General features: G+C 44.4%; 1 protein-coding gene across 1 annotated transcript; it reads right to left on the bottom strand.

Annotated features, from left to right (window-relative positions):
• Positions 1-12,672, bottom strand: LOC306714331 (protein O-GlcNAcase; the record flags this gene model as incomplete). The annotated part of the gene is made up of 17 exons (XM_079184334.1): positions 1-137; positions 327-486; positions 1,539-1,728; positions 1,812-1,903; positions 2,404-2,508; positions 2,685-2,770; positions 3,198-3,254; positions 3,582-3,756; positions 3,863-4,332; positions 4,518-4,604; positions 5,732-6,001; positions 6,932-7,030; positions 7,149-7,320; positions 7,396-7,526; positions 7,778-7,875; positions 10,531-10,582; positions 12,633-12,672. 17 exons carry the CDS (start codon positions 12,670-12,672, stop codon positions 1-3), a joined length of 2,421 nt encoding a protein of 806 aa, XP_079040460.1.
• Between the last annotated feature and the right edge of the window lie 1,019 nt (positions 12,673-13,691).

The raw sequence follows: 13,691 nt of genomic DNA on the forward strand, positions 1-13,691 counted from the left end.
TCAGAGCATCCTCCCCAGCACCACTCCCTCTCTGCTCCTGGCTTCTCCTCTGAGGATCTCCAGGAAGCCCAGTTTAGTCAAGAACTCCAGCCTCTGACGGTCCGTCGGCTGCACCTCGCAGAACACACCCTGAGATCCTACACACACACACACACACACAGAGAAAAGAAATGGTCATGGAACATGTTCAGGTCAAATGAAGATCTTTCCCCCAGCACATACAACAAAATGCACCGACAAATACTCTTGTACATGAGGTAAAGGCAGAGGTTCTTTCATTTCTTTTTTCAGAAGCGATGGTCAACGGCTCCACACCCTGTCCCTACCGTTGGCCTTGAGTGCAGTGAGGAGGGCGGTGAGCAGGGTGCGGCTGACGCTGACGTCCACCAGCTCCGGCAGGGCGTCCAGTCGCAGCTGAGAGGGGAAGTGATATAGGAGCGTGTCGGGGTACTCTCCCTGGTCCTCCTCCATCAGCTTGATCAAGTCCTACACAGAGGAAAGGACACAAGGACATTCTCACAATGTGTTACTGATGATATGTAAAGTACTGGAAGTCAACTTTGTCCTATTCAGCTTATATGATTGGGCATTTTTCTTGCCAGAGCTCGTTTGATGGAGGATTGTGGAGAAGCGTTTGCCATTGCATATTCCACAGCCGCCACTAGATGCTACTAAGGAGCCATATTTGATGGATTGCACCTTATAAGAACACATAATAGTTTCAAGTTACCCAACAAAATGTCACTATAGAGACTAATAATCATTGTACATTTTTTAGCTAACTTTAAATGCCTTGTATCATCAACAGAGTCTCTGCTGTATCCGCTGCTTTTATTTTGCAGACAGACTTCTGTGATTCGTCTAATGTACTTCCTGTCTGAGTTGTTCACAAAACATATGTGTGTTTTATGAAACACACAGCACACATATAGAGGCAGAGTCAGTGACACGAGGAAGAAAAGTAATTACATCAAAATGACTGCTGTTATGTTCCCATGGCTGCTAAAGCAGGAACAGATGCCATGCAAACGCTTCTACCTACATGCACCTGTGGCCGCAGTGTGAATGATGTCAGTGTGCACCATGACGCACGGAGTGGTCAAATGAGTCCTCCACAGATGTCAGGCACTGACGGAGCCGGGCGGTGTTGCTCACCAACCGGGTCTGTTTGGCTCTTTGCTTGAGATCAGTTTGTCATGATGAGCAACACTGTAACCAAGTGTGTTGTCACCTCCCATTTCCAACAAAGATGCTGTACTAATGTAAGTGAAATGCCCTACATTCACAATCGTGTACTTATTTAAAATGATTTCATAAGTCTTATCAATAAAGAGGAAAAATGATGCATGCCTGTGCCTGCCATTCACTTCCCAGTGGGTTAATAGTCCGTCACAGAGGGATCCAGATGGTGTAATTACAGGTACGTCAAAACATTTGTGTGCATACTTTCACCTGTGTGTTTATAACTCTGTGTGTGTGTGTGTGTGTCTGCCCGTTACACTCGTCGTTCAATGATTTCTTCTACTCCACATATTCACCTGTGTGTTGGGGAGTGTGTTGCCCCCTTTGGGTGGGTATTTGTCCCTCATGGCAGGCATCCAGCTGGCCTGGCACCGCTTGGCAAACGAGCGGACATCGAAGATGCCCAACACACAGCCGCACACACCCAGCTCATCCTCCAGGATGAAACAGTACTCGGGGCACATCGCCAGGCATGGTCCAAGGCATCTATGGAAATGAAAAGACACTACTCATTTAAAAATATGTGAGTATAGTATTCATGCAGATCTCTTTCCGTCTCTCAAACACACCTGTCTCCTACGACATCTGGGTGAGCAACACTGGACTGTTGGCCACCCTGAGTCCTCAGGTGGAGCTGGCGAACCATCCGATACAACTCCAACTACACACACAACAACCACACACACACACACACACACACACACAAAATGACAAAAAATATTTAAAAAATATTGTCGTTTGGAGAGATGACTGGTTTCATGCTCTGGACTATTAGGCCATTTGTTTCACCACAATAGTGTGTAAATCTGAAGGAGACTGAATAATCTGGGTGCTTTAAGAACTCTACGTTTCATTTTGCAACATTTCTCCATATAAGGATCTTACTGTGTGCTTGCAGGAAATTCCATACATTTTCCATGACTTTCCATCACTAAGTCAGAGTTTATGCATGACCAAAAAATTTTCTTCCTTCCTGGTTCGTTTCCCTTTTTTTTCTGAAGGGGTGAATAGTGTGGTTTCCACAGCAGCTATGCTAACGCTTTGCAGTGATTGTAACTGTAAAAACTCAATATTCCCTATCTTGAACACACTTCTTTGGCTTCCACGATATTCCATAAATTATCCTGGCGTGAAGTGTGAAACGATAACGTGTCGGCGTACCTTGTCCTTGCTGTGGTAGGGCCTGACGTTATAGAGACGAGAGGTAGGGAAGAGAGGAGGAGGATGAGTGAAGAGTTCATTGCTGCTGCCTATTGGGAGAAGCATCTACACACAAACACACAAAAACAAACACAGATGTTAAGCAGTTATGAAAGGATTGAACTTCAATGACACATATTAATCGTTTAAGAATAAAAACATGCACAATAAAAAAACAAACAAGCGGATTAATTCAATAAAAATCGATGGAAAATGACATGTTATACAAACACACCCCCTACCTGCACCTCCCCAGACACGCCCCCTTTGAACGCCCACGGTTCTGATTCCAATCCCAGCAGGTCTGCCCCCGTGGTCTTCCCACACCCTACCACAAACCAGAACCGAATGTCAGTCGGGTGACATCATGTGGTTAGGGCCAATAAGAAGCCAGTGCAGACGGTAAATTATTGCAGTTAAGTCAGGTTTAAATCTTCATGCCAGTGTGGAAGTTTAGTGTTTTGCGGCATTACAGCTCCCAAAGAGATGTTGCCTGAAATCATGGTTTTTTCAGTTTTAATGCTTCAAATAAATATCTGAAGCTTCCGTGGTGGTTCAGCTATCACTGCACTATTACCTGCTGAGCTTCACTAAGCAAGTGCTGAGAAACAATGATTGGATGTTGGGTTAATAGTGGAAACTTTTTTCTCTCATATATTGTCGATAAGAATGATTTATGCAGCTGAGGCTACTCGTAGTTAGTTGTTTCAGGTGTAGACGGGGAGACAAGGAGTTCACAGGTCATGCCTACGTACAGTGGAAGCAGTTCTTCCAGGTGTCCATGGTGGAGCTGTCAGTCAACACTCGCCCATCTGAGTGAGACAGGTGAGTGGGTGGGGTTAGAGTACAGTATAGTATGGTAGTATAACAAAGAATAGAAGAGCAAAGGCTATAGTCTACTATACTACATAACATTATAGTATACTGAGCTATGATATGCTACACTTTACACTTTAAGTATTATTGAGTAGTATAACATAACATACTATTGGTAGACAACACTATGCTATACAGTGCAATGCTATTCTATACTGTACCATACTATAGAAAAAATATTACCAGTGGTTTTGTAGTAGTACAATACAGTCAAACACATATTATTGTGTATTCCAATAGTTTACTTATTCTCTTATACTCACCCAGCCAGCATATGAATGCTTTTGCCACTAGAGCCATGTTCCTCAGGTCCCACACATAAGGGTAAAGGTCATAGAGCACGGCCCTGTTGGCCCCCCCCACCACGCTGCAGTGGAGCTGTGCGATGTCTTCGCACAGGGACAGGACCCTGGAGGAGCGGCCACGCCACTCGTCGATCTAAGGACACACATGCAAGTACAAAATCCCTCACATTTATGAATCATGCACCACACAATTCAAAATTGTACCCAAACACTAAAATCGACACAAAACACACGCCGACCTTCTGAGGCGGTGTCTTCTTGCTGTTAGCGCTGACCAGGTGGCAGTTTGCTTTCAGCCAGTTCAGGTCCTGCAGCAGTTTCTGGGCAGAAGGGCCATGCTCATGGGGCAGATAATACAGACCAACCAGCAGCCGCACCTGGGACTCACTCAGTAGGCCCTTCCCACCACAGAGCCCCCAGCCCTGGGCCTTCGGTCCCCTGCCTCCGCCAGAGGGTGCGCCAGGCCTGGATCCTTGAGTTTGGTGATTGGGTTGACTCGGCTGGTTTGACCTCTTCCTTTCCCCATCTCCTGCCTCCGTCTCCCCCTTGACTGGTGACGACGGAGGTGAACTGGAGATCAGGGGGAAAACGGGGAGCTTGGCAATGGCAGGTGGTCCTCTCAGGGCGGAAGGGCAGTCGGATCTGTCCGGAGTTTTGCAGCGAGTTGTTGGAGCGGAGGAACGCTGGTCGGCTCGTGTGCTCTGCCGACCTGTAATGATAAAAGAAAAAAAACCATAGGTTATGTTACTAATTACAAATGTTACATTGTAACCAAAATACATTTAATATGTCATGGTCAACAGTGCTGAAACAATGCAGTTAAGCTACACAATGTGTCATGACGGTGACTGAGCAGGTACATTATGTGTGACACAGCACCAGATCATGTTTTACCTGCTTGTAGTGGTTGGTTGAGTTCCTCCATCCAATCATGTAGTGCATCAGACAGAGCTCTATCAGGACAGTATTCACACTCCTCATCTAGAGCATAAATAGCATTGTGTTATTATACGAGGATACTAAATTACTCATATTCACACAGTAAGGAAAACCACTCTTAAATTCCTTGGCGCTATCAGTCTGTGGTGTTCATTACATTCCAGTTGGACAGATTTCGGTGGAAAAACCTCCCCAGACAGACACATACCACACATACCTCTCCTTTATCTGAAAATACACAACTTATCTTGCTGGTCTGTACTTTTTAGATTATTTCAGTCAAATTTGGACAGCACTACAAATCATAAAGTTCAATCCCTCTCACTCAAAAAGTAATTACTTCACACTACCCACCCCCCACCCCCCTCACTCTCATGCAATCATTCGAATCCCTCTTCCATTTCCATTCCTCTCTCCTCTCAGGCCTCCCCTTGAAGCGTCTTTGTCCTCCAGCCCTACGCCTTGTTTCTCCTCCACAAAAGCGGCCTTCCTCGCTTCTCATTTCTTCCTTCATCGCACTGCACAATTATTCCTCCATCACCGCCTCTCTGCGCTCGTTTCTAGAACAATGTCACACTCGACAGTGGTTTTCTTGATCCAACTCCCTTGTTTCCTCTTTCTTCCTCTGGTGGAATCCTCATGTATTTGACTGTGACAGTAAAATCTAATGCAAATGTGAACCAGACGTCCATTACGGTGATGCAACTGCTGTTCCAGCACCACAAGGTTTCACAGTATACTTCAAATGTAAAGCATCAAAAATCTATGCACTTTGTGTGCAATAGACTAATTCATCTAAAAGCTATGATCTCTAAACAATTTCTGTAAATAGATCCGCTTAATGTGAGAGTAGATGAAGATTGATAGAATTGGTGAATTGTGCAACGCAGTATAAGGAAATATCTTTGTCCAGGACAACAGATGCAGCTTTGATTCCCACAAGTTGATTTATTTGTTAAGTAACAGACAAAATTGTGTTAGTTGCCAAGCAACACTGGCTCGTTACACAGGAAGCAATGGGACTAACAGTACATGGCTCTGATCTGGCAGAGCCAATATTAGTTTATTAACTCGGGACATCTCCTGTCTCATTGCTGCTACTTCCTCCTCCCTTCCATCTGCTCATTAAGCCTTTCTGCCCCATCGTTGCGTCCACCGATCCCCCTCACCTTTCCTCTCCTCCTCTCCAGCTCTGTACCAGCTCCCCAGCGAGTGGAGAGGGATGTAGTTGGCTTCAAACTCGCAGTTGGGGTTGAGTAAGAGGCCTCTCAGGTGGCTCCTCAGCTGAGGATCTCTGCCCTTAAAAGGCCCCAAGAAGAGACGTCTGGAGTCATAGTCATTGGCGTGCAGGTTGTCCCAGATGAGCGGGGGGCGCTGGAGCACAGACTCCACCTCAGCCAGGCAGTCGACAGACAGCTTCCTGGAGATGACCTTACTGCCTGTGGGGCCGAGGGTGGAGAGAAAAGGTTCAAAAAAGGGGAAGGGAAGATAAAAGTGGGAGCCTTAAAAGGTTAAGAAACACATCTGAGGGGGACAAAGGGGGACTGAGAATGAATGAGTCGAGCAGTTGAGCCTAGACCAGATTGAAGAGGTCTAGCTGATGCTCAAGACGAACAGAACGACGTTCAGACAGACGAGTACAACAAACTCACTGAGCTCTCTCTCTCTCCAAATGAGAACGTCAACAACCGCTTTGTTGCCAAGCAACGTACCATTGTGTGCGCGCTGCACTCCTTTGCTGTAACGTGTGTGCTCGTGGCTACAGCCGCTGTGGAGTTTATACTGCGTATACATCTCTGTGTTGTTGATTCTATAAGAACTGTCTGGTTATTTAAATGATGTGGCTTAATAACGCTTGTTGCAGCCACCGTGGTATCCATAGATCATTTATTGTGGTTCATCTCCGTTTAATCGTCTTGACTTTCGTCCTTTTTTGGGGGTTAATTTTAGTGAGGCTACACTGAGGAATGTGGTTGTATCGGCTATTTATTATTCATAATCAGTTGTAGGCACAGGCTGCCAAGTGCCTTCTATGGAAATGGAACTGTACTCTTTCTATCACCACAAGTGTGTGCGTGTGTGTGTTTCTACGGTAGTTCCATGTGGTGTGGGCGGATGTGCATTTAAATGGTTTCCTGGTCTTTAGAGGAGGTTGTGTGCGCTTTTATTAGCCAAGAGGTTGCAGGTCAACTACTGAGACCTAGAGTAGAAAACTGACTCTGGTTTATGTCTGCAGGAATACAGCCACATCATACAGTGTAGAAAGAAGGCAGTTTAAATCATTGATTTCTGACAATTACAATTGTTTAAATCCTGTATTTCATCAATAATAGATTTCGTATTCATGCTAGCATTTGTATGCGTCTCACCCGTCCATATCACTGTTATGTTGGGGAGCAGGTCCTCTCCGATAGTCTGCAGGTAGGGAGACTTTGAGACACTGGGAGAACACAGAGAACCACAGTACTCTACAGGGAGAGAGGAACAGGGGTATGTTTCATTATCAGTAAATATCTGCCCATGTCACATTTTACAAGGTCCTGTGCACCACAAACATTCTAATGCAACTCAGCTCAGTGCTCCTACCTGTAGGGCAGAATAGGAAGACGGGGGGTTCGCCCAAGAACCGATAGATGTCGTTGGTGACAGTGACCTGAGCGTGGGCGAATGACGAAAAGGCCTCGCTGTCGGCCTGACACATGGAGTGATCGATGTCGTCAAACAGAATGGCAAATGCCTGGCAACCCAGGTCTGATACCTGGAGGGAGGGAAGAGGTTGTGTGTGAGAGAGAAAAACAGACTGTTTTAATCGTTCTCTCACCGTGTCACATACCTGTCTCAGCTTGCGTTTGAGTAGCGTCAGGTCACAGGAAGATGAGAAGACGACGTCCTGACCAGGAGACAGGGCGTAAACAAACCTCTGGCCTCTCGACTGGGCCTCCTTTATAAGAGTACGCAACTGACCTAAGAGCAGGAGGGGAGGAGAGGCAATGTCTTGAATTTGAAATTCGTAGTGAGACAGAATGAGGCTTGCCAGGCTTTTACCAAAAATGCTGAAACTACGATTACAAATGTCTGAGAATGCAGCGGTGCAGTGAATATTGACCCCTGTTTGAAGACAGAATGTCCTTGGGCGGTTCTGGTACAGATCTGAGTCTGCAGTCAGCCGGCAATTCATCAAACTTGGTATGAGTTGGATGCACACATGTTCTTACCCTCCTCTTCATGAGAGTAGACTTCTCTCCACAACAGTCTGTGCTTCAGGTCATCCTTCGGGCCGTACAAGTAGGTGTTCAACCCCCAACTTTGCATCCTGGCACAGAAAGACATTAACAGGGAGAGGTAAGGGGAGAGAACCTATTACTGAAGTGTAGGTTTAAGTCATTTCATTGCTAAATCTGTGAATCTGCAACAAGGGAGTCAGCAACCACTTTTGACAGTAGCTTGATTTAAGCACAATATACTGTATATACATATATATAGATATATATGCTATATGCATATATATATATATATCTATATATATGAAGCCATATGCTTAGCTTGGTCTCCCTGGAGAGAGCGAGGAGAAGCTGAGAGAGAGGCAATGACAGATGGAGGGAAAAAACAACAACAACAGAAAAACATCGATCCACTGTACTGATCGTGGGGCTCCATGGCCGCCTCAGTTACAGGAAATGACCTCCTGAATTATAAATAGAGCATAGTACTAGAAGTGAAACAATAGCTGCATCACACACACACACACACACACACACACACACACACACACACACACACACACACACACACACACACACACACACAAATATGACTATTGCTCTCCCTGGACATGGACCAGCTCTTATCATCTTTGTCATTTGTGGGTGGACCATGTGCTCACTCTCTCCCTGGACAGATGGTATGCAAGTCGCCTCCACAGAGCTGCAGCCTACCTCCTTCAAATGCACAAAACAGACACGTACACACATACTGTACACATATTCACACTCGCAACCCTAATCTGCCAAACTTATGCAACACTCATTGTATGAATTTTGCCTGCACCCCACACTTCATTTTATAAAAGACGATCCACAAATAAGCCAGGAGCCCACACACTCAGCTGAATGGCAATGCACCTGAAAATCAATAGACATTTAGGGCCACATTATAGTGACTTGGTTTACTGATTGTATGTTTTTACAATATGAATTATACTATTTATCATAAAATGATAATGATTTGCTCTGTAACTTTAAGAGCAGAGGAAAGCAGAGAGCAGAGGGAACCACTTATCTCCGGGGAAGTAGTCGGCTGTCGCTATTGGCCGCTGAAGTACAAAACTGTGTCACAGTTCCCAACAGGGATGTACGTCGCTTGACTCGTTTGTAAGATCAGTGTGCCGTCAACAATTAATCGGTCCCCTACTCAGTACAAGGTGTAAACATGGGGTAGTATAAATGTGCATGAAAAGGGAACGCCACATCCTTCATTAGTGCATCAGTTCATATTCAACACACTGTTGCCCCATTATCAATATGTCCATGTTTTAATCTAACTAGAATGGAGTGTCTGTCTGGCTGTCTGTGGATGGATGGATGTCCATACATTTTCTTGACAACCGTTCATCCGATCGACTTCACGCTTGGCGGGTGTATTGCTCAGGACCTAAGGAGGTGCGGTGTCGAGTGGGAAGTTTTTTTTGAATGAGCGCCTCTAGAGAAAGCTGCAAGCAGCAATGCCGGAGGCCGAGCCCGTTCCATACAGGCCTATTTTGAACAGGCACTTCACTGCTGTAGTTTTCATGAATTTATTTTTCACCATGAAATGACCTTTAAGCATTCCCCTGTGGTTCGCTGTCCTGGAAATAACAGCGAGCTGATTCCAGCTGAAAGAGCCTGTGTCTCTTTAGCTGATGAAACGGTGGCAGTCTGAATAAGGAGCTGCCTTGGTTTTGTTGAGTCAAGAGAGAGAGAGACTTGACGCATGACCCTGCTGACTTGACGTGGGTTACTGCCACTTGGAGCACTCGTACTGTATAGAAAATGTGATTATCTTGGCTGCTGATTTTATCTGGTTTTGTTCACATTTGTTATGCTGCCATGATGCCTGCAGAAGAGAGCCTATTATGGCACTTCACTGGTACCGCTCCACACAGAGAGTGTGGTTGTGCTGAGCAGCTCCCTGGTGTGAAGGTCCCTGCATGGAAAAAAAGATGTTGTCGCTAAATAAAGAACCTCGGGCACAGCCAAGGCTTCCCTCTGTAAAGACTACGAGGAGCATCGCATTCTGGAGCAAAACGGTGAATATTTGTCCCATTAAATGAACGGACTTTAAGATTCTGAACATCAAAAAGCCTGGAGCTACAGCTGAGGCTGGACTTTGACTTGACCTTGAAATAGAGATTATAGATATTGACTGATGATGGCAGTAGATGCAAAATGAAGTGATCACCAACGTGATTATGATTCCTCCTTGGGGAAACATAATTGACTGAGAATGTACCACAAATGTTAACCTCATGTTGCCGCTAGAGGAAAAGCCAGGGGACCACCAACATCAGTAGGATTCATCCTATGGGGACACTGACTGTCCTGCTATTCCTCGCAATCCTGATATTTCAGCCCATCTTTGATCCTCTTTCTCCTTCCACTATAACAAAAAATGCAGCATCTGCCCCTCTCCCCTTTCTGTCATCCAGGACTGAGCCTCGGGACTGAGGATGAGCCTGCCCTTTGCTGTGGAGTCATTCTGCATCGGTGACTTCTCTCAGGTCTGCCTGGCACTGATGTAGAGGCGTGCAACTGGATTCAGCCCGCAGGCGTCAGGTCAGTAGCTCCTGAGCTTTCACGCTATTCTGTCATGTCGTCACGTGGTTGTTTTTTGACAGCCACGTGACGAGGTTAACAAGACTTATGCATCGACACATACAGAACAGTACATGCAGGCCTGCAGACACCAGGTTTATTACAGTGTACGGGCTTACCATTGGAAGAGAACCTTCCTCTGATCCATAGTCCAAGGCCGCCCATAGAAACCTGTGGAGTAAAAAAATACATATGGCTTTATCTTTGCTGCAAATGCAGATTTCCCCACGCATTTTATATCCAAACAGACATATGCACCATGGCATTCCATATCGTATACCATATCTATGACTCGACCATTTTTTTTTAGTACCAAGCTCTGCAGCAATTAATCACAAACTGGACAGTTATCAGCTACTGGACACAGCTACAGTTCTGAATGCATGGGCACATAAAACGACGCAAGCTCCTCCAGTGCTCGCTCGGTCACATCCCCTCTGTGTTTGGCAGAGGCATAATTCATCTCCAGCTACACTCTCCATCATATGTTCTATATTTAGAAATGGGAGCATCTCCAGTGTCCCGCTCCCTCCTTTGTGTGTTTGAATAAGTCTGCAATGTGTGTCTGTGTGTGTGTCTGTATGCCATAGTGAGACGTGAATCTGATCCACGATTTCTCCTGCATGCGCATGGCCTTTTGGTGTGCATGTGTATGACATCTGTACCTGTGTGCATGTGTGTGTCCTGCAGAGTGCTCCGAGCCAGACCGATATACTAACTCTGTTGGATGCCACCACATTGGACTGAGAAACACACACATAAGGTGCGTGCGTGTGTGTGTGTGTGTGTGTTAAAGCTGCATGATCTGTCATACTTTCAATATCATTGCAATATATATTTCCACAATGAACACATCCCAACGGGCTGTGACGCCAGATTATATCAGAATTATAGAGCTGGAAAATGGTTGTCACCTTCGGCTCTGGTAACTTGAAATGTGCATTTGTCACTATTGTCTGACATGTCATAGACTTAATTATTCAAATAATTAGCAATAAAAAAAACTGACTGAGATATTTCAACTTCATCCGGATCTGTTGTAACCATTGCCAACAGTTTTGACAAGGCACCTAATCATCTCCATAATTATGCAACCCAGTTTAGCGTGGTATGGAGACTGCACAACTATAAAAAGTAACAAAAGTTAGCATTGAATATATATATATATATATATATATATATATATATATATATATATATATATATATATATATATATATATATAGTTTTATTTCTGCAGTCTTTTGATGATTTCGAGATTCAAAGGTGAAGCTGACAGAAATGATGAGAACAGATCTGTTTTTTCACCTGTTCTCGCTATTCAAGATTCTGCATCGTTGTTGTTTTTTACACAAAAAACTATATTTATTTTTGTCTTTTGTTTGTATATTTGCTGCATCATTTCTTCATATTTTATGTGTGTGTGTTTGTGAGGTGAGAGGGTGGGTAAAGGCATAGGTATGTCACAATTACCAATTCTTTTGCATTACCATTACCATCATCAATTTCTTCTTCTTCACCATCGTCTGCAGTAATTGTAAACTGCGTTGTCATTGTCATTAATGTTATTACTACCAACACTGTTATTGTTGTGGTCATCCTCTCCTGTTCTTTATAAGCATCATCCTTATCACGTTGAACAGAATCAATCTTCATTACCATTTTCATTTATTTGATTGAAGCTCTCTAATAGTCTTCTTTCGTAGTCTTATCATCACCCAGACTATCCTGTCACATCCCCATCCGCATCCCTACTGTCATGTCATCCCAACAATATCATCCCAGTCTCCAGCCATCATTATCATAATTACCATCTCAATCATCATCTTTGCCTCCACCATTATTGTCAATAGTCATCACACCTTCCTCATTACCACTGTCAGCATCTTCATTTCCACCAGCCATCACCCAGAGTATTTCATTTATTTAGGCTGCAGCCTTTGAGCCAGACATTACTGAATCCTTGTCACCGCCTGCTCTTTGATCTCCACTTCAAGCCTGGCTGATCTCCAGCACATCATCTCGTAAAGACCTTTACATCCTATCTGTGTACATACACACGTTGCCACTCCCGCGCCCTTCGTCCCCTGCAGACGGTGGCAAAACAATGCTGAAATGTAGGTCAAACGGTGGTCTGTTCAAAATCGTGTCCCATAGGGCAGAGGAAAAAAAAAATCACATGATCTTACAGGATGTCAATAATGAAGTCGGTCGTTCTTACCTTCCACCACCCCACAAATAAACTGCTTCTTCTCCTCCATGCTGTCCTCAGCCCCGCTGCCTCCCTCCGCGGAGGACGAGATGCTCTCCCCGTCTGTGAGCTTAGACACCGGGGATATTCTTCATGCTTCTCCTCGGTCTGCCTCCACCTCCTCCTTTCCCGTCTCCTTTCCTCTTCAACGCTGGGGCTCTCGTGCTGCGTTCAGGCGCTCAGCGGAAGCACCTGTTTTCTAGCGCTAAAAAAGCTCATGAAACCTAATAACAAAAGTCACCCTGACAAAGAGGTCGTTTTGGTGGTTGAGTTAATACAGGGAAAATTATAATAGAGACCAACCTATCTTACTTTCTGCTGTGGTGACAGAAGTTAGGTTTATTGTTAAATATTATTGTATGTAGTTAAAGCGAAGTATCTTTACAATAAAACCGCGGAATTAATAGGCTAAAATAAGGAGACAACATGACAGTGAAATAGGCATAAAGACGTTTTCAAAATGGAATGAGGAGGCTTAGAGCAGATACCATAAGTCAAAAAGAAAAAGATGAACTATGATACTGTTTGTCATTTGATTTGCTATACTAATACCTCAAAAGTGCAGGGCAATATACTTTTTTCACGGCAGATATTTTGACATCTGAAAAGCACAGGTGAATTAAGTAACATTAATAATAACGACTGTATCCAATTAAGCGAGTCGCTTCAACGGCCCTGCTGGTACTGTCACTGTCCTGGCTTACTGGGACCGTCTATGACCGTAACACATAAAGGAATAGGGGCCTGTACCTTTCTATTTAGGCCAGCAGGGGGCAGAATAAATCAATACAAAAACACATACATACTTTACCGTAGCTAGGTTAAAGTGACATGAACTGTTAAATTAAACGTAACGTTAGTCACTTCATTCAGTGTTCAGTCGTCCACTAACTTTTAGGCTAGATAACGCCAATTATGTGCATAATACAACGTAAGCAAATTTATAGTTAAAAGTCTATTTCATTTTTCGATACAGCATTTTGTGATTATAGTATAGCTAATTTGGTGAATAGAAAAGCAGCAGGATGA

This window comes from Pholis gunnellus (genome assembly GCF_910591455.1).
Source record: "Pholis gunnellus genome assembly, chromosome: 23".
NCBI lineage: Eukaryota > Metazoa > Chordata > Actinopteri > Perciformes > Pholidae > Pholis > Pholis gunnellus.